We start from the raw sequence: 26,566 nt of genomic DNA, 5'->3' as shown, positions 1-26,566 counted from the left end.
TTTGTAAGGCTCCATTCACATCTGAGCATAGTGGTTTTCAGCGTTTTGTGCTTGTTTTTTTTTGTGTGTGGTTTTTGCACATTTATAGGTGTTTTTGAGCTTTGGCATTTTTTTTTATAAGCCAATAGAGAAAAATATCATTTGTTGTATCATTTGTTGCTAGGTTTTTTTTTTTCTGCTTTACTTGTTCAATTTTTATTTTGTTTTGTTAGGATAAGGGGTTAGAGTTAAGGTTAGGTTAGGGCTTGGGTTAGGGTTAGTAGTTTCATTATTTTCTTATTTATTTTTAGTATTTTACTTAATATTTTCTCATTTTTTGTTAGAGTAGTAATAATTTAAAAAAATGAATAAATGTAAAATAAATACACAAGTAAATAAAAATAATCATAAATACTAGGTATTAATAAATAAATATTACACTCTAACCCCCTAACCCTTAAAAATATCAAACAAATTATTATTAATAATAATAAATACCTAAATCCAAACAAAAAAAATAATGTAAAATAAATACACAAATAAAAATAATCATGAATAAATACTAATAGTAATAGTAAATTAACCCATAACCTTAACCCCCTAAAACCTAAAAAAGTAATAAAATACCAATAATTTGTTGTTGTTAACTTATTTTTTTTTTGCTCAGGAGTTTTTTAATAATAATTTTTCTTTTTTTTTTTTTTTTTTCTTTTTTTTTGGTTAGGTGTTTGCGATTTATTTATGATTTATCTATCATGATTTTTTCGTATACTATTGCTATTTTTTATTTTACATATTTTCATCTGAGCAGAAAAATCGCACAAAACGCATTACAAATGTGGCAATCGTACGTTTCTATTTTTTTCTATGGGAATAAAAATTTAGCCAAAAACGTGCGCATCTTCCCAAATTGAGCTACAAAAGTAGCTTTAGAACTTTTTTGAGCTTCAGGTGTTCTGCTTCAGGTGACTTGAAGTAGAGACGTGAATCGTTTCCATAGAGTAATATTGATTTTTTTATTTTTTTTTCCCCCTGAGCGTTTTGGAGCTTCGAGCTTTGCTCTACAAAACGCTTAGGTGTGAATGCAGCCTAATTGTAGTGAAAGGTGGTCCTACAAAGTATTGATTTGGGGGGTTGAGTCACACTTTTCACATATTTATGTGCAAAAAAGTTTGAAAACCATTTATCCTTTTCCTTCCACTTCACAAGTATGTGCCAGTTTATGTTAGATTATCACATAAAATCCCAATAAAATACATGTTTTTGGTTGTAACGTGAAAAAAGTTGGAAAACTTCAAGGGGTATGAATACTTTTATATTTACAGAAGTTTCTATTTAAACACATCCGCAATCTAAATGCAGTCATTTTTGTTTATAGCCGATGGCAGAGAACTATAACATTTTAGCAATTTTTGGACTTATTGGTTAGGTATGTACTATAATACCTCTACTGTGAAGTTAAGTATAAATAAAATTGGTTACTGCATGTCAGAACGGACAAGTCTTTTGTACAGACTGACACACAAAACTGCTATTATGCTTCATGTAGGTCATGCATAGTTAAGGTTAGAATGATCTCATTTTTCATATGACATTTAATAGTGGGGCTTTTGTCAGCTGAACAGTTTTTCATGTGATCCATCACATTGCGTATTGTTTACTGAACTGCACAAACCTGCTCAGAAAGTTAACTACTTAGGCCACCCACTTGTCCTGATCTGGAACAACAGCATTCAAAGGAAACCTGCACTGGAAAAATGCTGAGGCTTCCATGACTGGACTCCTAAAAATAAGTTGCCCAGCGGTCATGCTGAACTGATTAGCTCCTGAGTTCTCTTGTTATCAGCTCCTGTAATCCCCTGCACAGCAGCACTCAAGCTGGCAGAGTGATTGCATGTGAGTGAACATACTTTATTCATTGATCAGCATGTTCTGGATTTGTCTGGTTGTGTGGGTTGCAATACTGGCTGTGCAGCATACTGATCCTTTGGTAGGTAAACCAATTCATACACACCTGTGAGCCTTTATGGTATGGACACTGACAAGTGATTAACATTGATTATCTTGTTACAATGGCATCTAAAAGTGGGTGGGATATATTAGACAAGACCCGCCCCTTCCACCACATGCAAAGATACTCCAAGTAGCTATAGAGTTTATTTCAGAACTTTGTTTACATGTTGAGAGCGCGATGCAAAGATTTTGGGGGAACCGTCCAAATTTTGACATTTTCCAATTCTTTTGAATACCTGTACACAGTTTGCAGAGAGCTGGAGTGACCATCCATCTTAGAATAGATCCCCCTCCCTCAGTTCAGACCCCCTTTTCCACAAAATACAGGACACCCCCCCCCCTTTCAGTATAGACCCCCCTCCACTAATTATAGACCTCCTTCCTCAGTACAGACCCCCCCCCCCTTTTTTTTTGAAAAAGTATAGATCCTGCCTTGTTCAGCACAGACCCAGTCTAGTGGATTCCATGCTTCAGTGGTTCAGGGCTGTTTTGGCGGAAAAAGGGGGACCTGCTCCGTATTGGGTGGCCGGTCATGACATTATAACTGATCGGTGTGTATGTATGCAATTAGCTGATTCCCTAGAGTTTAGGTTTAAATTAATTTATAATGTTGGATTAGTCCTTCAGTCCCTACTGCGTGTTTTGTGGGCACTCCAATTATGTTTGGTCATTAACAATTGGAACCCTTGGCTTTGAGTGCCTATTGTCGCAATTAACTTGGCCAGGTGACGTATAGCTTGAAAACTTTGGGAACATGCCACATCTAAGGAGTTAGTGCTCTTGTAGCTCAAGGGTCTAAGGCTTGAACCTCCTCAGGAACGCTGTCTGCGTTTGTTTGTACTTACCAGGTTTTTGTTTGGTTACTCTGGATGACCCAGTTTCCATCAATAATCCAAAAATCGTTTTAAACGCCAGGAATTATTTTTCTTGCATACTTTCATTGGGTTACCTTGGCTTGATGCAAGTATCCATATCTGATATCTGAAGGGTTGGTGAAAATGCTATAAATCACTGTATTAGCGGGTGAAACATACAGTGAAAGTCATGTTCTGATTGAATAAGGTGGAGATTGGGACTTCACCGTCCCTCTGCCCATCTTCAACACCTCATCCATCTAGAGAAGATCTTGTATTGGGAAAAACAAAATACATGAATGGCAAAAGTGCCAAACCAGCGACCTACTGTGGTCAGTACACAGACTGGAAGTCACTTGCCTGAAAGTTCACGGTTCTCACTGTATGTAGCGTGGAGCACTACAGTGACTTACAGCATCTCCAGCAACCCTCCCGATATCATGCAAGTATGTAAAACATATAATTTCTGGAGTTCAGCTTTAAGTTATGTCTGATTAAATTGACTGTAGCATTTGTAAAGCAGCGACTGGTGTGTGGTGCAGTCTGGTGGCAATCGCTGCTCTGTACAGCCCTGTTCCATTTTTTTTTTTTTTTTCATGAACGTCATTCAAATATCACACAGGCATTTCATAAAGTTAATTTGGCCACCGTGTGGTGTGAGGCGATGGCCCGCTCTGCCCTGTAGTGAGCTCAAAAAAGTAGTGCATGCACTGCACTTTTTCATCACACCGTGGCCATACACCACTGCAGCTCAGTGGTGTGAATTGGGCACACTGGAGACTGGCATTTTACCATGTGATGCAGTGGAACTCCACTGGAATAATTGCCCAGCTTGGTCCCACTGCATCTGGGGTGAATGGACCTTTAATCTGTAATAGTAATGTCAGTAACCAAATTGTAAAAAAAAAAATATGTTTTTAAATTCTTAAATTATTTATTACTAAAAAGAACTGTCATTTACAAATGATTTTAAGGAATAAGAATAGACCAAAACCCCCCTTTTTTTTAAATGCCAGATGAGATGGGGACCATGGATGTGACTTTATATGTGCCACCAAGAAATCACATGGAAATGATTAAATCCATTTTTATTCCATAAAGATGAAAACAATAAGGTACAAAACACTATTAAAAGAAATAAATTAATGTATACAATTCATCTTGCAGTGTTTAGGTGTACAGGACCAACGTATTTCTAGAAGGATTCGCTTCTTCAGGATCCACGCCTTTTACTATAAATTCTGTATCGTGAATTGCACTACAAAAGAAAACAAAATTTATAAATAACATGTAAAAAAAATATTATACATATAAAATAATACATAAACAAATTTGAATACAAATTGAACAAAAGGCTATATATTTTTTTGGAAAAGGCGGCCGGGGGGGAGTTGGTTTGGGAAGAGATATCTGGCAATATAGCCTTTTGTTCATGAAACACTTTAGCGATGAGTGACACACATACCACCACTAGGTGGGTTATAAATAGGCAGTTGAGGCACGGTTGCTTGATTATGAGCAAGCTTTCAAGAGTATTTTATTCCCGTGGGAAGAAATGCGAAAGAGGAAGGTCTGTCATGAGCTCGACATGTAAAGACGTCATCCTGACAGTGAATGTTTAAAGAGTCAGTAAACATGCTTTACAAGCTGCTTCAAAAGAGCTTTTAATACCAGTTATATTTAAAATTTTTATTAACCTATTTAAAAAATGGATAATACTGTAGTTTCTGTAAGCAAATATTTTAGTTTTCAAATTTACCTTTTTAAAGTATATTCATGGTCAAAATGTAAAATCATAATTCGTTTCCACGTTCAATTTTAATTATTGCTAGCCTACTCCTTTCACTCTGAATGATCTTGACGTTTGTAACCTTACTTTGCGAAGATCCCACACATTCACTCCTTGAATTCTGTGACATGTATTCACTATATCCTGTAAGTAGTACTCTTGTGTCACACATTTCACAGAGCCTGCCTTCTGGTCTACAAAGGTACTGGGAGGAGGAGTTTCAAGCAGGGGAGTCCACACAGAAATCACTGCTTGCAGACAGCAGGGTACCATGGGATATGTAATCCTTAGAAATTAAAAGTAAACAGAGGAGAAGCTGTAAAGCATGCAGGGAATCTAGGAAGTTGTGGAAAGAAGTGTATGCTGTGACCATAATTTCCTTTTAGGGTTCGTTCACATCATGGCGTAGAGACATCAGTTGTTTTGCACATGTTCTACAAGGGCACAACAAAGTCATTTGTTCTCCTTGAGCCCTGTTTACACCACAACACTAGTATCACGTGCAGATTTTTTCTGCTCAGGATAATGCAATGTGTATAAAACTCATTGAAGCATGCATGAAAACTGATGTCTCCGCACGTAAAATCTGCGTGTCCATTTTCATGCATGAATGGCGTGAACAAACCCTTAGGGCTGGTTCACACTATAGAAATGCAGTCCGGATGCGTTTCTGCATGTGCGTTTTGGCATGTTCTAAAGTTTTTGATGCGTTCCAGTTAATTTTTTATCCTCTTTTTCTTCAATTTAAATAGGGACATGAGCGGTTTTGGTGCGTTCCGGTGCATTTTGTTATGCATTTTACCACATTCCAGTACAGACAGTTCAGTGCAGGAAAAATGCAGCCTGTTCTATTTTTTTTTTTTTTTTTTTCTGAAACCGGAACGCACTGGAACTGCAAGCACTGGTGTGAACTATGACATTGACAACCATATAACCTACTTTCTGTACGTTTTTTGGCTGCAGGAAAAAAGCAACTGAAACGCATGAAGTGTGAAGTGGCCCTGAAAGTATTATTTTAACAGGCCAACAAACATGGCATCAAAGCAGAGTTTACACTGTACTTCAGGCCAGCAAAGAAATGTCATACCTGCCAGCAGGTATAATGGTTGAACTGGATGGACGTTTGTGTTTTTTCAGCCAGACTAACTATGTAACAGATTTATAATGTGAATTTGTAGTTCTAATCAGTCAGTAATCCACATTCTTCTGGCACATCCCATAGAATGTCCATGCATACACACAAAGCAGAATTCATGCAGGATCCTTGTGTGGCCACTCCTCCACAACTTGTCATTGATGTGATTGGCAACTTGTCATTGATGTAAATCAAGGCAGGCAAACATCAATTCATTATGGGTGTTTAGTGTGAGAATTCGCTAATATTGGCAGCTCTCAGGTTCAGAAACTGAAACCATTACATTTAGAGACTTAAACCAGTTTATGTGGAGAGTGTCAGTTATCCCATATTTGCTTTATATATGGAAACTCTAATAAGTAAATATATTATTCCAAGTCTCCATAATTCGTAGTCAGTGCTCATGAATACACTGCTGTCTAAAGAGATTGTGAGCATTTTAGAAAGCCCCTGGCTCCAGGCCAACATTGATGGAAAGTCCCTGGAAGGTTTTATTACTACGCTGTTAATGCACTCAGACTGTGGCAAACACACTCGTGTTTTGAAGTATTTCATTAACTTTTTAGCTTTGGAGCCTTTGAAAGAACACAGTTGTGGGGTGCATTCTCTTTCTTAGAACATGAGAAGATAGTGTGTTTAAAGGGTGAATTTTCATGTAACTTTGGTTGAAAATGCATATTTGACCCCACTAACGTTTTAAAAAATCGATTGAGCGTTCAAGAAAGGAAAGCTTTCAAACGAAACACTTCTAGTGCATAGCCACCTTTTAGTTGGTATCCACCTCCCCCCAGCTTTTAGTATTAGGGTACAACCTGCATATCCTGGCACAGCATTCCTGAGCACCGTTTACTTTAGTGGAAGCCTTTCTAAACTTCCAGCTGCGTGTGTGTGTGTGTGTGTGTGTTGCTTCTCGTGACTCTGAAACACCTGATGAAATGTTGGCTATAAAACACTAACCTTTAAAAGAAACCTGCCACGAGAGAAATACTGAGACTGCCATCCCTGCTTACTTTTGAAAATGCCAGTCACTTGATCAACTTTCTGATAAATCCCCCCCCCCTCTGGGTTTAGTACTTTGTGTCACTGTTCAAATAAAGTGTGCAGGTTAGTGATTCTGCCTTCACTTGCTGCATACCTATTCTGGGTAAGTGGCTTACAAAAAACTTTGCTAGTAAATTAGCATGACAGGTTTGTAACTTATTTTGAAACACGTAAACCGTGCCAGCCCAACCTAAAGGCTATGTCACGTCAGCAAGTATTCTATCCTGAACATATATTAAATCGTATACATTTTTCATATTGTGTTGCGCTCCTAATAATAGGTATCTCTTCTATATTCCTTATTCCTTAATACACCCAAAATTGACAATGTGTAATCGAATAATCTGATACACAAAAATATATGAAAATGTAAAAAAACATTTGTATACAGTGATTCAAAAAAACTAAATATAATAAACACTTGTGTAGAGAATACTTAAATGTGAATATGATTCTCCTAAAAAATACATGATATGATGGTATGTACGTGGTAATAAAAATAAATAAACCAATATTGCACCATAATTTGTGAAAAAACAAAAAATGTGAAATATATATAAATAAAATATATAATAAATATATATATACTGCAAATAAATAAATAAAAAATATAAAATATATATATATTAATAATGTCCTTTAAATTCAGTGACTCTGTGCTTGATTTAATCTTGAATTGGTGACTTTTTGTGAATCCGTGACTCTCTGTGAATCCTCTAATTAGTGCAGATGTATGCTCACCTCCTTATCTGCCTGCAATTAGGCTATATGCGCTTGTGGTTCACCTCCTATGGAACCTGCTTGGATGAAATTCCTCCTTTATAGACTGTGAAATGTGGATATCCTTTATCATTAATTAGCCCATTCGGGATTGATCACTCCTTACGAAATTCAAATCCCCTTATGATCTCCTCTCCATGCGTTTCTCCATATGTGGGGACAACCCCGGGGTGGGGCTGTAACGTCACTCGGAGAAAGCCGGATTGTTTGACAGACGGCGGGTGCATGACTCAGCGGTCGGCGGACTACTCGTTATATATAAATTGCCTCATACTTTGTACAACAAATGTGAGTGTACCTTCTGGAAGCAATAAAGCAGGAATTTTTTAAAAAGGATAAAACACTATGTTCGGTAATTTGTCCCCACATATGGAGAAACGCATGGAGAGGAGATCATAAGGGGATTTGAATTTCGTAAGGAGTGATCAATCCCGAATGGGCTAATTAATGATAAAGGATATCCACATTTCACAGTCTATAAAGGAGGAATTTCATCCAAGCAGGTTCCATAGGAGGTGAACCACAAGCGCATATAGCCTAATTGCAGGCAGATAAGGAGGTGAGCATACATCTGCACTAATTAGAGGATTCACAGAGAGTCACGGATTCACAAAAAGTCACCAATTCAAGATTAAATCAAGCACAGAGTCACTGAATTTAAAGGACATTATTAATATATATATATTTTATATTTTTTATTTATTTATTTGCAGTATATATATATTTATTATATATTTTATTTATATATATTTCACATTTTTTGTTTTTTTCACAAATTATGGTGCAATATTGGTTTATTTATTTTTATTACCACGTACATACCATCATATCATGTATTTTTTAGGAGAATCATATTCACATTTAAGTATTCTCTACACAAGTGTTTATTATATTTAGTTTTTTTGAATCACTGTATACAAATGTTTTTTTACATTTTCAGATATTTTTGTGTATCAGATTATTCGATTACACATTGTCAATTTTGGGTGTATTAAGGAATAAGGAATATAGAAGAGATACCTATTATTAGGAGCGCAACACAATATGAAAAATTAACTTTATGGACACAGTGGTCGTTGTGTGTTGAGTGTTTGCGATCCAATTATACTTGGGACATATTGTGTCCATTTTTGGCGTTCTTGGGGGGCTGTTATTTGGTGGATATAACTTGGCTCGCAAGTCATACAGATATCTGCTTATATATTAAATCATATCACAAAAAAAAAAGTGCATGAAAATAATAAAACAAATGAGAGTCCCAGTGATGATCAAAATTCTGAACAATATAATGAAGAGATCCTTGTTTGTCCACACTTCTCCAGCACCAGAGTGCACCACAACCGTAGATTTAGAGGACTCTTACCGGAACATGTGGACTTTTTTGCTAAGAAAAGAGTCAGAAAGGCGTGTGATTTAATATAGCGCAAGTAGGATATTTGGCGCACTCCGAGGCGGAGTAAGGAGGTAGATGTGGCATACAATAGTATGTAAAAGCATATAATCAATGGTGATGGGATTAGGGAGAATAAATCATTAACAATATACTGTGATAAATATACAAATAAAGCATCCTAGAGGTAATTCTGATGCACCATGAAGTGGAGCCAGCCAGCCAGCTAATAACGAGCTAGAGAGGCCCTGTGGAAGATCAGGTAGAAAGAGGCGGCGCCCTCTAAGTGCAGTATGAAAGCTTTTTAATGGATAAAAAGTGTAATAATACGTACCATTCACAAAGCATAAGTAGGTTTGCGCTTCCAGCATGTCCTCCTAGTTCCGGGATTCCCTTGGTTGAGACGTCACTTCTTGTCATGTGATGGCAGGGGTTGGCCCACTTTTGGAGCATGCTGCCTGATGAGGAAGCACACATGCTTTGAATGCGCACCGTCCCCCGCCATCACATGACTGGAAGTGACCTCTCAACTGAGGGAATCCCGGAACTAGGAGGACATGCTGGAAGCCACCAGCACCACCGCCAGATGCCGGTGACCACCATCCATCCAGAGGCTGCACACTCATTCACTACAGCGGATGGTTATTAATTTACAAGTGCAAACTTACTTATGCTTTGTGAGTGGCCTGTATTATTACACTTTGTATCCATTAAAAAACTTTCATACTGCACTTGATTCACAGTGTGATTTTAATATATCCTCTGCAGTGGACCTCTTCTCCACATCTCCATGTAATGCCATCAAGACTGATATTTCATATCACCTCCACAATTCTCCTTATGCTGAATAAGGTACCATATCCAATGATAAGTAATCATTCATGACATGAAACCGAGGCAGGGAAGCTCACATAGTGTAAAACCATACATTTAAATAAAAAAAAAAAGTGATCTAATCACTCACTTGTCATAGAATATAAAAGCGCTTGTAAATGTATAATACTAGTCCCAGAAGACGATCTGGTTTGTTTCTTTGTAACCAGCGTGGTGACGTCATGAGCGTAAGCCAATACTCTCCTGGTTCCACATGTAGCTTTTTTGCTGGATGAATGAGGGAGCCATCGCTGGTTAGTGATATTCTACAGCGTTTCCTTCAGCATCAAAAGCAATAACAGGATCAGCAAAGAGGCATTGTGTGTTACCAGGTGATGAGTATTGGCTCTGCATAGCAATCCTAATATGGTCTAGACCCTTATTATATATGATCTGCAGGTTAGCATTTAGAGTTATGGTATATAGCAGCTCAGCCATGTTACTGGTCCTTCTACTGGCCATATCCGTCTTCACTGTCGTAAAGAGCTACTTCTGCTAAAGAATCTTTTGCATCCTACACGCTTGCGCATATCACACCTGGTCTTCTGCAGATTAGATGGTACCAAAGCACACAGTGGAAGAGCAAAGCACCTGGCAAACACAGCCGCAGGCCAGTCAGGTTCTTTGGTAGTAGTTGATAAGAAAGATGGGCAGCGGGACAGGTAAGCATACAGAAGGCTCAATAAGGCATTTTTTTTGCAATGCTTACAAGGTAGCCACAAAGTCACTTCAACATGTAATGACCAAGCACATCTTGAATTTTCTCACTTCACGTAACTCTATAAAGTCATTTTTAAAATGTGTGCAAACACGTGTGACTATGCATGCAGCAGGGTTCATCATTAATATGCAGTACATGCACATAGATCTGCAAGGTTCTCCGGTTCATTGGCTGTAGAAAAGGTTATAAATTATAATTATGGGAGGGTACAAAAGTCTAATGCTGAGATTACACAATTTGTGCGGAGGCGCAGTTTTCTTTTCAGGCTTCAGGATTCTCAAGTATCTGTGTTTGTTTTATCTGTGTGTTCTGTATCCCACTTCACCCACAGCCCCACCTCATCTGTTTACATGTCAGACCTTGCTCTAGATGTATAATAACAGAAATGTTTTGTCTTCCCAGGCTGTACATGAAGGGAAGTGCCCGTTCATGTTAGCACCCTGCCCAGCATGCAAACAGCTCATCAGATTCAGTGACAAGGATTGGCATAACGAACGCGAGTGTCCAGAGCGAAAACTGAACTGCAGATACTGCAAGCTTTCCTTCTATTTTCCAGATATCAAGGTACAACAGGCTTTTCTGTAGTTTTCCTTTACACTTTAGATTTCCTAATAACTTGTGGAATGTGTATTTGAAAGTGTGATTATATGCATTTCCTGGTTTTGAATAAAGTCTGCACACTAGCTGTAATCCAGAATCATGCCGACAGCCAGATTATTTACACTGGCTCATAAAATGAGGGCAAACATAAAACCCAACTCCATGATATTAGCATGGCTCATAGACTTATGCAGGCCATAGACGGGACATTTATCGGCCAATAAACGAAAAATCGGTCAATGCTGTCACCAATGCCTATGAAAAACGGCTGTTTTTCTGCATGACCGATAAAAAGAAACGAGAAGAACCTCGAAAATCGGCCGACGACATTGCCCCACTAACGGTTTGAATATCGGCCGATTTTTCGTTCAGGCGAAAATTCGGCCAATAAACGACCCGTCTATGGCCTGCATTAGGAAGAGGTGTTTGGAATCAAGACTGCGAAGTAAGGTAATTGAAGCACAATGCATTATTTACATTTTATTTTTACTGTAATTGGACTTTAAACAATCCATTTAAGGTGTATCCAATTAGGAAGCCTCTTGTACTTAGTAGTTGTTGGCAGATCTAAAGGAGATTGTGCAGGCAGATTGTGTAGTGTATGGCAAGCTTTACCAGTCTGTGCTGATCACCATTTATCCACTCTCTCTCTTGTATTTATAGGCTCATGATGAGATCTGCCCCAAATACCCCATGACGTGTGAAGGCTGTGGAAAGAAGAAGATCCCCAGAGAAAAGGTTCCCTTACAATTTTGTTTTGTCTCCAAACTAGATTTAGGACTTGTTTACACCAGATTCAGTCAAATGTGTTTTTAAATGTAGTACAAGTGCGTATGCAAGAAAAGTGAATGTGTTTTTATGAGCCCAGTTTACACCATTGTGGTGCTATGTGCATTTAAAAAAAAAGTACAGCATACTGAATTTTTTCGCACATAAATGTGCCAGAATGTCCTTTTAAATGAAACATAAACACATGTAAATACAACACGGTAAGAAAAAAAAAAAACATAAATAATTTGTCTAAAAACCCACTGCAAACACATTACAATAGCATGTGGAACAGCTTACTATATGTGAAAATTGTGTTACACCTTAACCACTTCCACGTTATGGGAGGACGTCAAATGATGTCCTCCTGGAACACGCCTTGTGTGCATCCGTGTGGTCACTGGACACCGTGGATGACAGATCACTCTAGCTGCTGCCGGTTTTATGTGACTGTTGTGACAAATCACAGCAGATCACATGACAATTGTAAAAAATTCATGCCATTCATTGTGTACAATTGTGTTGCTAGCTGTGATTGGTCACAGTGATCACATGGTAGGGCTAATCACAGCCCATTTGTACCATATGATTAGCTTTAGCTAATGACAATCAGAAGTACTGAATTAATCAATTTCTTTCAGTAAAAATGCTTGCTCATAGCAATGAAATTCACTGATCACTTCACCAGAGTAGTACAATGTTACTATGAGAACATTGGATTGTTCTGGTCACAAAAAGAAAAAAATTTTTTTTTAACTTTTTGTACTGTCACCAGTCATTGTCCCTGATTACAGTTATATCAGTTATACGATGATGCTGTACTGCACTGGTGACAGTATGTAAATAAACAAAAAATATACAAAAAAATTGTGACAAAAAAAAAATCACAGCTCCAGGAAACTAGTCTTGCCTCTTACTAAATACCTTGGACTGTCCACTTTCCAAAAATGGGTTATTTGGGGGTATTTATACTCTCCTGATATTTTAGGGCCTCAAGAAATGTGATGGGCCAGCAGAACATTAGGATTGATCAATTTTCAGATGTACCATTGTTTGTAGACGCTTTAATTTTCCTACAGACTAAATAATAAACACTGGTTTGGGTTATTTTTACCGAAGAAATGCAGCAGAATACATTTTGGCCTAAATTTATAAAGAACAATTATGTATTTGCAAAATTTTTAAAACAGAAACAAATAAAAACTCCTTTTTTCTTTTTTCATTTATTTAGCAAAAAATAAAAAAACACAGTGGTGATTAAATAAAACTGCAAATGGACCTGGGCAGGAAGGGGGTGAAAACGGCCAGTGTTAAAGTGGTACATCAACCAAATCAAATTTCTTTTCTTTTTTTGTTTAGGATAGAGAGTAGAAGGGTTTGAACCTTGTAACCTCCCAACAAATGCTGTAGCTGCTGACTTTTAATATTAGGGCACTTACCTGTCCAGGCATCCAGCAGTGTCCTTACTCGGTGACAATTCGGTCGGCGGTCAGGTGCTTGACTAAGGGAAACCGGCTGTTAAGCTGAAAAAAGAAAAAAGGAGTTTTTCTTTGTTTCTGTTATAAAATTTTGCAAATAAATAATTGTTCTTTATAAATTTAGGCCAAAATGTATTCTGTATGCATTTCTTCGGTAAAAATAACCCAAATCAGTGTGCTTTGTGAATGCGCTGTGCTTTGTGAATGGGCTGCAGTCCTGTGGGACCTGTTGAGTTTCCCCAGAGGGCTGTGGGGGCCGCGGCGAACTGACCCGGAAGTTCAAGCAGGTACCTGCTGCTCCCAAAAAGGTGCCAAATGTGGCCGTGGAGGGGGGGGGGGGGTTTGGGGAAGAGGCAGATAAGTGGAGTTTCCATTTTTGGATGGAAGTCCACTTTAAATTTAGCAGTTAGCCTTATTCCTCCCCTCTAATCTGTTAACCCCTGACCCAGCTGAACTATCAGGCTAATACTTATCCCACACTTGCTGATCTGTAGGTAACCTAAAGGTCTGTGCCTCCTCTGTTTTTCTATCATCACTGCTTCCCATTAAAGTAGTACTTAAGGCTCAGAATTTTTTACCCTAATGTATTTGCAGCATTAAGGTAAAAATATGCTCCAGTACATTTAAGAGCTTCCTCTGTCCCAGAACACTTCTACACTTGATCTTAGCCAAAAGGCCGAGAAGCGATTGTCCCAAAATACGTATCCGCTGTCACCGCAGGTGGTTCCTCTATGATCCACCCTGGAGCAGTTAGCAGTTTGTGAACAACCTGTGCAAATAGGAAATGAAGAATGCAATTCTGCTACACCATGGCATTGATTTTTGGACTGTTAAGAGTGGCAGTAGGAGGGTGGCTGTCTTCTAGAGATAGTGTGATGTCTCACAATCCTTGAATATGTTGGGAATGGTTAAACTGTTTCCCACCATTCGCAAAGGACTGACGAGACCCATGCTTGATTAACTTCCTCTTGTTTCCCACAAGCAGAACGAAGGTTGGCCATCACAGTGATTTTCCAAGGAAGAAAATTTCTGTATAAAATAGTATTAAAATCTGCAGCAAGAACTTTTAGTTTTGGCACCTGTTGTCCGTTATTTGCCAGACACATGCACCTTTGGAATTTCTGTTTAAACACAGGGGTGTTCTTGCTGTTGTAGTGGCAGCCATAATTTCTGGTGAGGTTTTAATTCACAGGGAGACAGTGATGGCATTTGTGAATTATTTTGCTGCAACCAAGAGCATTTTATAGTGGTGGATGGACATTTAAAAAGTTTTTTAATTGAACTTCTGATTTTATGTACGTTTTATACATGTTGGTTTTTGCTATATGTCCTTTGGTTATTTGCATTATTAGCTACACTATTCCATGATTGGTGCTACAATAATAATATTCAGATGAAAATAGTCTACTGCTGATGGGAAAACCAAAATTTGATAGTTTTCACCAGAAAGGGAGAAGAGGAGAAATATCCAAATTAGGATAAGTGGCATGGTGAAAATTTTCTTTTTTTGGGGGGGTGGAATTGTCTCTCTTACTGAGAGGATGGGGGATGAGGGCAACAATATCTAAACTTTGTCCCATATAAAAATTTATTATACACTTTGATTCTTCTAAAACTGCAAAACTTTGTACTGTAACTTTAAATGGATGTGATGGGTTACACATAATTGTGTGGTATGTGACTTATTTTTCTTTCTCAGTTCCCGGATCATGTAAAGTCATGCGGCCGGTGCAGAGTGCCCTGTCGGTATTTGGTGGCTGGTTGTACAGAGATGGTAATTGTTGTTCAGTGTTTTTTGCAGTGACGTTGATGGCTGATCAGAGTTATTACAGTATAGTAGGTACAGACTGAACACATACTGTATAAACAATGAAGATCTTTATTGTTTCAGCAAATGTGAACAGCCCATGTATATTGTGTAAAGTTCCCATAATTGTCTGTATGTTGTGCTGCATTATTACTGCATGAATTTGAAATAAAAAGCAGTCTGAAATCTACCATCCTTATAGCAAGCACCAATGTGGTGCTATTCCTCTTTCTTACATAGATTGTCATTAAGCTTTGTCAGAGTAAGGACAGAATTCTTGTTATACGTGAGCTAATTTTGGTTCATGATGCAGCCAGTTTAAGCATCACTTAATAACTGGACCATGTAGGCAATTCTGAATGACCAAACCCAACATGCTTTAAAATCTGTAAAATCCTAATTTTCTAGTTCTCCCCCTTGACAGCACCTAGCAAGTCAGGGTGGTTTCTGTCATGGAAGTTAAGGAATTTCTTTAAAAACAATTTCTGTTCTAAAGGAATATGACTGTGTACGTAAAACAAAATAATATGCAAATAAAACTATACTCGAAATCTGCTGGACAGCGGCTGTTGTGCCATCTTCAGGCCGTGACTTAGAGCCAGGGTGCCGTAGGATTAATACAGCTGGTAGGTTACTATATGGAGACTTTCAAATACCTGCCACCCTCCCTAATGCCTACCTACTTGAACATAGTTCACCCAAAAACAGATTTCCTTCAATTTTAGGTTGCTTCATTTGGGTGAGCATGGTGTTTTGTTTTTTCTCTTTATAGATTCATAGTTGTTAGTTATTACTTCTGATGTTTCCATGACAGCACCCATCTTGCTACCTGGCTGTTGTAAGAGAGGGGTATTCTTTGTTAGGTCAAGCGGTCCTGCAGAACCTATACATTCTAGGCATTGATGTCAGGAGGCTATGGCTTTTTTTAAATTGCTGAGTTTCTTTTGAATATGAATGTGGGTCCTAAAGAATATTGGTTCAGCTTTTTCTTCAAGCACTCAGTAGCCTCATCTATTTGTGTGTTCATAGGTGGAGAATGATAAGTGCCTGGAGCATGAGACCAAGTTCTTGGCAGAGCACTTGGCTAAAGTGTGGGAGTTTATGCAGCCACACAGGAAGGAGATTATTGATGTCACCCAGCGTCTGGGGTCACTGTCCATGCAGGGCAACCCAGTTTCCTTGACCACTTTGCATTCAACATCCGAATTTGCCAAAGTCCCAGATTTGCTACGGAAACTTGAGACATTGGAGAAGAAGAGCACGGTGATGGAAAATATTGTCTGTGTCCTCAACAAAGAGGTGGAGAGGGCGAGTGTGACCACTGAGGAGGCCATGAAGCTGCGGAGGCCAGATCAGGAGAAGATTGACAATCTCACTGCCAAGGTAAGTCTGGCAAGCTGCCTGGAGTCTTCTCTGTGGGTTGAAGCCTTATATATGAGGGTCATACTTACTGAATACTTGGAGGCATATGTATCAGGAAACTCAAACTTTTTCTAATGGTGTGGTGGCTTTAGAGTAGGTTTGGAACTGCTTGGCTGTTTTCACATTTGCAATTCGGGGTGTTTTAGAGACCAGAGCTGTCCCAAGATGAGAAAAAATTATTTGGTCTGCAAATGGTACAATTGTTTTTTCTAAAAATTAAAACTGTCACAATAGCATTTGCTATGATGTAAAAACTAATTCTAAACCTGGACTTGACTAATAAACCCTCTCGTGGATGTATCCCTGAAACTAAACTCAATCCCAACTCTAAACCTGATCCTAACTATCAATTGCACTGTCACAAGAATACCCATTATAATTTAAACCATTCCTTGGATATTAGTGGTGGGATATTTTACTACCAAAAAATCAAAACCAAATGGAAATGAATTGTATGCACCAAATGCAACAGGTTCACCTCAATAATTGGACTTGGTTAAGACTGCAAAGAAAATATTTCACTGTCTTGATGTTTTCAGGCTGCACCATCCCAAGGATTTCAGTTGTCCACTATAGCCGCCTACCTACAAAACAGCATTTACAGTTGTGCTCAAAACTTTGCATCCCCTTGGAGAATTGGTAATATACAGCATGTACCATATTTAAAGAAAACCGTGAGCAGGCAAAACACATTTTTTATGGGATTCATATTCTCTAACTGTAGGTCATAACATACTGGCACAATCATAAAGCAAAACATAAGTATACAACTGAAATGACCGCTGTTCAAAAGTCTGCATACCCTTAGTTCTTATTACTGTCTGTGGCCCCCTTTAGCATCAATGACAGCTTGCATTCTTTTGTAATAGCTGTATATGAGGCCCTGAATTCTTGCAGGTGCTATAGCTGCCCATTCGTCTTGGCAGAATGCCTCCAGGCCATGCAGAGTCTTTGGTCGACTTGCATGAACTGCACGTTTGAGATTTCTCCAGAGTGGCTCGATTATATTAAGGTCAGAAGACTGTGATGTCCACTCCAGAACTTTCACCTTTTTCTGTTGTAACCAATGGAGGGCCTTGTGCTTAGGGTCATTGTCGTGATGGAAAGTCCAAGAATGTCCCATGTGCAGCTTTCGTGCAGGAGAATGCAAATTGTCTGCCAGTGTTTTCTGATGCTGCATTCATCTTTCCATCAGTTTTCAGACCTCAGTCCCCCTCCCCCCAAAAAAAACATCTGTGAGCCACCATCAGCACTTCATAGTGGGTATGGTATTCTTGTCAATGTAGATCTTGTTCACCCCTCTCCAAACAAAGCGCTTATGGTTGTGACCATCAAGCTCCATTTTCCTTTCGTCACTCCAGATTACAGTGTGCCAAAAGCAGTGATTGTGTGTCATGATGTTGTCAGGCATACTGTAACTGGGCTTTTGTGTAGTATTGGCTCGGTAAAGGCTTTTTTTGTGGCAACTCAACCATGCAGCTCATTTTTGTTCAAGTATTGTATTGTGCTCCTTGAAACAACCAAACCGTCTTTTTCTACAGCAGCCTGTATTTCTCCTGAGGTTACCTGTGTTTTTTTTTTTTCTTTTGAATCCCAAACAATTCTTCTGGAAGTCATGACTGCAATCCTTTTTTGGTGAACCTGACCTTGGCTTGGTATCTAGAGATATGAGTGATTGAACAGTACTGATTGCCATATTCAAGGCTTTTGATATCTTTTTAAATCCTTTTCCATCATTACAAAGTTCCATTACCTTGTTATGCAGGTCTTTTGTGCTCCCCGTGACTCAGTACCTAACCTGCTCAGTGCATCCACAAACTCATTGATTATTTATACACAGACACTAATTGTAATTTAGAAAGCCACAGATGTGGGAAATTGCCCGTTTAATTGCCATTTTAACCTGTGTGTGTCTTCTTGTGTGTCTGTACCAAGGCCAAACATTCCAGGGTATGAAAACTTTTGATCAGGATCATTTGGGTGATTTCTGGTATTATGATTTAAAAAGGAGCCAAACAACTATGTGATAACAAATGGCTTCATATGATCACTATCCCTAAATAAAAGACAGTTTTTGGCATGATCAGTCATGTTTTTAGTATCGGTGCCAAATATTCCTCTCCCTACTGCTGTTTGCAGGACAGGCTGAATAGAACAATAATGTGCCCCCTGGTCATTCGGGGAGAGAGGGGCTCCATGCCCCTTTAGCGGAGCTGAGACGAATGAGAGTCCAGCGATTTTTTTTGTTTTGTTTTTTTTGTTTTTAATTTTAATTTTTTTTTATCTGGAGAGGATCATCACCATGTACAACAGGAGGAGCTCTGGTTTGTAGACCTAATTGGATATAAAATTGCATAGGGGGATTTTCTGAAAATCTTCCTGGAGTTGAACTTACACTTTCGGGGAAAGAAGATGATACTGGAGGCCGTAGGTTTTAGTTGGAAAGACCGCAAGTTGTGTGAGAGAAACAGACTGAATTACCCTTTTTGATCTCTTCTGTTCACAGGTGAGACAACTAGAGCGTACGCTGGGACAGAAGGACCTACAGCTGGTAGAACTGGAGACCAGGCTACAGGAGGCAGAACTTTCCACCTTTGATGGCATATTTGTCTGGAAAATTTCGGAAATCGCCAAGAAGCGTCAGGATGCTATTATAGGTCGCTGCCCAGCCATGTTCTCCCCTCGTGAGTCTCTTTTAACAGCTTGGTGGCATGATGTAGGATATAGACTGGGTATCTAACGGAAATCATTGACCGTAACAAATGTGTGGGTGGCACGTGACTGTAATAGATCACTGGAAATCAGCCTGTTAGAGGAACTACTGTTGACTTGAAAAGAATTTTCTCTTCTTTAGGGTAAATGTGAAGCTATCTTGCTCTGTAGTGTAGTACAAAGGACCCTTTTTTCACATCTCTGTCATTCCGTTCAGTGCTTTTCAGACACTGTAACCACTGAATCCTATGTCTAAATGCTGTTCAAAATTCCAAGCTAAATTTTTTGCAATTTATCACTTACTAGTGGTGTGGCCACTGTATCTTTAAGCTATACCTACTAATGTTGCAAATTGAACCCCTCTACAGTGTCAACTTTTTTGCCTCTATGAGAGATCCAGCAGGACATCCAATCAATACCTCTTATCTCAGATATATTCACCACAGATTACAGTATGGAGACCGTTGCATTTCCTTGTAGTTGCCACCAGAATGAATGTGTCTTTACATAGGAGTAAGCTCTTTGAGATGGCTGCCAGGCAGTTGAGGAAGTAATACTGTGGATTATAAGTGTCTCTTATGTGGGCTTTATCCAACACAGCCTTGATGTGTACCAGTAATACATGTTGCACACTTTGGGAAGCACTGCAGTAACTAAATGTTTCCATTGTTCAATTTTCTTTGGATAGGATGAAGGGCGACGCTGGACTGACCCAAAAAAACCCCAAAAAAAACCCACTACTGCTGGACACATTTTTGGGTCGATAATAGGAGTTTCCCACTTTTCTTTCGAAAGTGGCCGTACCACTTTAGCTGTTATATTGATGCAGAAATACGTGTTGCAGTTTTATGAACTATGGTTAGGAATAATGATCTCAACTACCTTCTGGTGGACTCTTTTGGTGTCTCATAACTGAAATAGCCAAAACATTTCGATTCGGATGCCCCTCCTGCTCTGAAATCTCTACCCTGCCAAGCAACTAGGAAACAAGGAAACGGGCAAACCCAGTAGTTTGGTCTCCGTGTTCAGCGCATCTAACTGCGGTGTCCAACAATAGTAAGCCAGCATTGATGGATTGCAGCTGCCCCCATACTAATTTTCCATTGTAGCAATGTTCTGCTGAAACCTTTCACCATGTTAGTCACTGACTGCACCTAGATTTTTGGGAAAGAAGTCCAAGTGTGAATGCAGAAGATGAATCTTCAGTGACATGTTGCATTTCATGGTCTTGTAGACTGTAAGAAGTTCGTCGACCAACTGAATGTAGTTTGATATCCTGTAGTTGCCACGAAAATTCTCAACGACATCCTTGGATGCTTTCCTGGCAATTTTCTCGAACCCCACTAACAGATCTTCGAACCGCTTGTCATTGATGATGTATCTGATCTGTGGACCAACAAATATCATGGCATCACTTATTCTTGGAAGCACCTCCCCTTCCTCATTCATTGCTTCACAAAATTTTCCATCACTCTGATTTTTTTATGAAGCGGAGGCAAAAAGGTATTTGTTGGGAAAACAAGTGGTTCATGTGCCACATTTTTTTTTTGTCTTGGAATCAGATTCTTTTAGAGTGCCCATTTCTTTTTATTGTAATGCAGTTCTCTTGCATGACTGTTCCATTCGCATATGTGACAACAATACTTTGTATATCTGAACTGCATTTCAAGCAGCAGATCCACTACTTTTGGATCTCCACAGATATTTCATTTGTATTCGGTGTACTGGATGTGCTTTAACAACATTTCAGTGTTTTTGGATGTTTTTTATGTGTGTAGCATAGCCAACAGGTTTTGTCAAATTGCAAAACTGAAGATTTCTATAAAACAATTTCCAATAGGTTAAATTGCAGGTTATTTTCTAAGCAGCGAAAAATCTCTGATGCATCAAAAAAGTGTTCAGGAATCAAAGTCTTTGTCTAGGATTATCAATGAAACAGGAATACAGTGCTTGAGACTGCACAGTTCGAAAGTACTCACACTTTTTGTATATCGCAAAGCCATGTTGTTTTCTTGAGTAGTGAAATGATCATCTCATCATCTACAGGAAAATGTGTATGATAAGCATGTTGGATGTACTCCGAGTATGCACAGCTGCTGGCACCTTCTGAGCATGCTTGTAATGTACCATACCAACCTCAAATTGAAGTTTTTCACTGTGAGGTCTGCCTTGGACCACACAGATGTTAAAAAATTTCCCTGCATCTCATTGCACTCCCAGTGCGTGCATAATTGGGCACCATACACTTCAATTGCTGACCATCAAAAAAAATCACGAACTAACAAGGATAGGGGTGGGGGCATCTGTGAATGATCCATTTAGCAAGCATTTATTTTGCAAAGTGAATTTCATGCGAAAAGGTAAATAACTACACAGGGAAGACTGTGCAGCCTTCTGCTCATTTAATTTCAGTGAGTGGGCTAGTGGCTGTATCAGGTCTGATTCTTTGAGTTTGGCAGTGCTGGGATTGGTTGTTAAGGAAGATGTTGCTCTTGATACATAGAACCGAATAGGTGTCTATGCCCAAACAACCAAAACCCTTAGCTGGCCTCCAATGCAGCTGATTAGACACAGATCGGACTGATATGTTGCTTCACTGAACTTCGCTTCCGGTTTCTGATGTCACACAGTGGGAGGAACAACATAAGTTCCTCTCACTGTGTGCCCGGAGCTGGATGCTTCCAGCCGCATCCTTACAGGGCTCCCCGATCACTTGGTAGAGACAGCGGCAGGAGGTGGATGGGACCTCCTTCTGCCACCTGTTTAAGTAATTCAGCAGTTGGTTAGCCACTCAGATTACTTTTACTCAAAAGAGAATTGCCGGCAGTAAAAATATGATGCCGGGGTCATGGTTGTAGCCTCAACCATGATCCCAGTATAACCACTTCCATAACAGGATATGGAGATGTGTCTCTCTATCTATCTATCTATCTACCATATTTTTCACTCCATAAGACGCACTTTTTTTCCCCCCAAAAAAGGGGGGAAATGTCAGTGCGTCTTATGGAGCGAATGTAAAACCGCCGGTCCGGTATTTCTGCCGCCACCATGTCAGAATATCGGGCCGGCCGCTCAGCTCTTCTCTCCTGCAGGACCTTACCTGTTCCTCGCTCCAGCGCTGCAGTCTTCCCGCGGCGGCTTCTGTGACAGCCGGGTGCCCACTGCGCATGCGCGAGAAGCCCTGCGCTTTGTGAATGGTCCGGCGTCTTCTGGGACACATGACAGGTCCCAGAAGGCTCCGGCCCATTCACAAAGCGCAGCGCTTCTCGCGCATGCGCAGTAGGCACCCGGCTGTCACAGAAGCCGCCGCGGGAAGAAGGAAGGACAACTCCGCGGAAGTGGGAGCAGGTACGTGTCAAATTCAGGTACCCGTTCCCCCTCCCTCCCCAAAGGTCCCCAGTCTCTGGTAATCTCCTTTACTGTCTGCAGTCTCTGGTCATTCCCTGTACTATGTCCGCAGTCTCTGGTCATCCCCTGTACTGTGTCCGCAGTCTCTGGTCATCCCCTGTACTGTGTCCGCAGTCTCTGGTCATCCCCTGTACTGTGTCCGCAGTCTCTGGTCATCCCCTGTACTGTGTCCGCAGTCTCTGGTCATCCCCTGTACTGTGTCCGCAGTCTCTGGTCATCCCCTGTACTGTGTCCGCAGTCTCTGGTCATCCTCTGTACTGTGTCCGCAGTCTCTGGTCATTCCCTGTACTGTGTCCGCAGTCTCTGGTCATTCCCTGTACTGTGTCCGCAGTCTCTGGTCATTCCCTGTACTGTGTCCGCAGTCTCTGGTCATTCCCTGTACTGTGTCCGCAGTCTCTGGTCATTCCCTGTACTGTGTCCGCAGTCTCTGGTCATTCCCTGTACTGTGTCCGCAGTCTCTGGTCATTCCCTGTACTGTGTCCGCAGTCTCTGGTCATTCCCTGTACTGTGTCCGCAGTCTCTGGTCATTCCCTGTACTGTGTCCGCAGTCTCTGGTCATTCCCTGTACTGTGTCCGCAGTCTCTGGTCATTCCCTGTACTGTGTCCGCAGTCTCTGGTCATTCCCTGTACTGTGTCCGCAGTCTCTGGTCATTCCCTGTACTGTGTCCGCAGTCTCTGGTCATTCCCTGTACTGTGTCCGCAGTCTCTGGTCATTCCCTGTACTGTGTCCGCAGTCTCTGGTCATTCCCTGTACTGTGTCCGCAGTCTCTGGTCATTCCCTGTACTGTGTCCGCAGTCTCTGGTCATTCCCTGTACTGTGTCCGCAGTCTCTGGTCATTCCCTGTACTGTGTCCGCAGTCTCTGGTCATTCCCTGTACTGTGTCCGCAGTCTCTGGTCATTCCCTGTACTGTGTCCGCAGTCTCTGGTCATTCCCTGTACTGTGTCCGCAGTCTCTGGTCATTCCCTGTACTGTGTCCGCAGTCTCTGGTCATTCCCTGTACTGTGTCCGCAGTCTCTGGTCATTCCCTGTACTGTGTCCGCAGTCTCTGGTCATTCCCTGTACTGTGTCCGCAGTCTCTGGTCATTCCCTGTACTGTGTCCGCAGTCTCTGGTCATTCCCTGTACTGTGTCCGCAGTCTCTGGTCATTCCCTGTACTGTGTCCGCAGTCTCTGGTCATCTCCTGTACTGTGTCCGCAGTCTCTGGTCATTCCCTGTACTGTGTCCGCAGTCTCTGGTCATCTCCTGTACTGTGTCCGCAGTCTCTGGTCATCTCCTGTACTGTGTCCGCAGTCTCTGGTCATCCCCTGTACTGTGTCCGCAGTCTCTGGTCATTCCCTGTACTGTGTCCGCAGTCTCTGGTCATTCCCTGTACTGTGTCCGCAGTCTCTGGTCATCCCCTGTACTGTGTCTGCAGTCCATTGGTTCAGAATATTTTTTTTCTGGTTTTTCTCCTCTAAAACCTAGGCGCGTCTTATGTAGCGAAAAATACGGTGTGCGTGTATGTGTGTGTGTATGTATATATATCAGATTATTTATGAGCTCCCAATGCCTCTAACAGCTACGCACAGTGTGCAAGTAATCTGAATATTAAGGAGGAGGAATAGAAGATTCCGTTATCTGAAGGCGGGATAGGCTTCCCTGAAGATATAGGCTCACCCTTAGAGCCGGAGGGGGGCAGATTAAGCATTGGACTGATGCTTCATCCACCTAGGTAAGTATAATGGGGGGGGGGGGGAATTTACCCCATACTTCTTTTTTAAAATGAGTTATTTTTCTGTATTGAGTTTTTACATTCAATTTGCATTGTTGTGTTAAAAAAAATATATAAATTATTGAAAAGCAAAGAATTAAGACCCCAGGATTGAAAATGAAGGTAAGTCGGCAGGGCTTCTGCAGGAAAAGATCATACAGTTGAAGGCGATGAGGAATCTTAATTTGTCTAATAGCATATTGTGTTCATTTTTTCCAGCTTTCTATACCAGTAAATATGGTTACAAAATGTGTCTTCGAATATACCTGAATGGAGATGGAACTGGACGTGGAACACACCTCTCCCTCTTCTTTGTGGTCATGAAAGGACCCAGTGATGCCCTTCTGAGGTGGCCGTTTAACCAAAAGGTCAGTAGAGTGAGGAGCTCATATATGGGAAAAGAACCCACAACCTTGCTTGTAAAACAATATAAAGTATTTTCAATCTCACCCAAGTGTTTCATGTTTGTGAAAGTGTCTGTCATAGAACAAGACAGACCATAGCAGGGGCGGACTGACCATTTGGAAACTCGGGCACTGCCCGAGGGTCCAGGGTCAGTAGGGGGCCCCATGAGATGCCCCTGATACCTTTTTCATAGACTTTTTTGAGTTTGGACACAGGGGCCCCATGATCCCCTATTGCCGGGGGGCCCCATGAGTTGTCAGTCCGCCCCTGGACCATAGCAACAAAATCACCCCATTCATTGTCTGATTTGCTCTGAACGTAACACAGAACATAATGGCTTACACTTTATATATCTAAAGCATGAACATGTAACTTTTTATAAATATCTTCTAATTGTGCTGTTTATGATCCCCTCATCCCCAAAACTGGCAGAAAAGTGTGCACAAACTCACATGCCACCCAAAATGCATTTGTATCTTTTCTGTGCTCTGATACAGCATAAACTTTCTTTTCATTGTTGCCAAGGAGGAGGTTGTTGGGCATTGGACTTCACATTGCCCCTCACAAAGTGCAAAGAAATGAGTGTTTAATGTGGATCTCTATAACTTATTGGTTTTTGCTGTCTGGGTTTCAATTGGGTAGATTTCCCCTCATTTTCCTATTCCTAGTGACACAAGCACTGTTGCTATGAGTTCAGCTTCCTGTATCTCCCTCATTAACCATATAAATGCACTAGAGGCTGGTGATGGTGTCACTGTGGCTCCCTGTAGAGAATCAGCAGGACTTGAAGGAAGAACCTCCACAATGGACACACAAACAGCAGTAAGACCTTGGCAAGGACCTAACCCTTCCTAAGTTTATCTGAAACAAATATGCTAGAATTCCCTTTTGTTTTTTGTAGTTTAAAGTATGCCTGTGTCCAGACTATGGGCATTAAACTATTTACATATTCTTGACAATCAGTAAAATACTTTTAAAATTCACTGGATAAAAAAATTGCTTTAAAGTGCAGCAGCACCCAAAAGGAAAATTCTATTTTAAGGCCTCCTCCCCCACTCCTGTGTTTGAAATGGAGCTTTTGGGGAGGAGGGGGGAGCAGGAACCCGAATTTGCTAGGTATCTACTTCGACTGCCTATGCGATTGGAATCAGAAGTTATACTATTTAGAGTGCGCAGTGCCGCTTGCGCATGCACAGGGGACACCTGACTGTGAATCCGCAAGCTGTCACAGCCGGTTGCCCATAGTAAAGATGCTGGCTCCGGGGAAAGAGGACACAAAGTCAAAATGGTTGGGCCGAGCACAGCGCTGGATCGTGGGACAGGTGAGTTGCTGTTTATTAAAAGTCAGCAGCTACAGCTTTTGTAGCTGCTGACTTTTAATTTCTACACAGGAGACTGGAACTCCACTTGAAAATAGGTCATCCGCTAGATCCTGTCAGGTTCTAACTACTGATTGTGTACATTAGAGGGCTGGCAGCCTGCCAGGATAATCTTCTCATAAAACCGGTGCCCATGTTATGAAATTTAAAAATTAATTTCTTTACAGTGCTTATAGATACAGTGATGAGGGCTTGTTTTAAAGTGCTTTTACAACCTTTTCAGAATATGTAAATATTTTAGTGTGCATGATCTTGGCACA

At 40.5% G+C, this 26,566-nt stretch overlaps 1 protein-coding gene, 1 long non-coding RNA gene and 1 pseudogene across 3 annotated transcripts in view; 1 reads left to right on the top strand and 2 right to left on the bottom strand.

Annotated features, from left to right (window-relative positions):
* The window catches only part of TRAF2 (TNF receptor associated factor 2), a 98,694-nt gene that overhangs the window by 60,159 nt on the left and 11,969 nt on the right, over nt 1-26,566 (top strand). For both annotated transcript variants that reach the window (XM_089675038.1, XM_089675037.1), the window contains exons 7-12: nt 10,978-11,139; nt 11,839-11,913; nt 15,121-15,195; nt 16,258-16,611; nt 19,157-19,334; nt 24,742-24,890. In XM_089675038.1, coding sequence (XP_089531164.1) covers nt 10,978-11,139; nt 11,839-11,913; nt 15,121-15,195; nt 16,258-16,611; nt 19,157-19,334; nt 24,742-24,890 — 993 coding nt within the window. The remainder of the gene's footprint in view (nt 1-10,977; nt 11,140-11,838; nt 11,914-15,120; nt 15,196-16,257; nt 16,612-19,156; nt 19,335-24,741; nt 24,891-26,566) is intronic.
* LOC149463502 (uncharacterized) lies at nt 3,918-7,748 on the bottom strand. Its single transcript, XR_016312435.1, has 2 exons — nt 7,553-7,748; nt 3,918-4,104 (listed from the first exon to the last, which is right to left on the bottom strand). It is a non-coding gene; the product is annotated as an uncharacterized LOC149463502 (long non-coding RNA).
* LOC149463501 (U2 spliceosomal RNA) lies at nt 13,986-14,109 on the bottom strand (annotated as a pseudogene).

Source organism: Staurois parvus, unplaced genomic scaffold (genome assembly GCF_062004578.1).
Source record: "Staurois parvus isolate SC_StPar_1 unplaced genomic scaffold, SC_StPar_1.0 ptg000154l, whole genome shotgun sequence".
NCBI lineage: Eukaryota > Metazoa > Chordata > Amphibia > Anura > Ranidae > Staurois > Staurois parvus.
The sequence above is the reverse complement of the archived record's forward strand: the minus strand, read 5'-3'. Positions and strand labels throughout refer to the sequence as shown.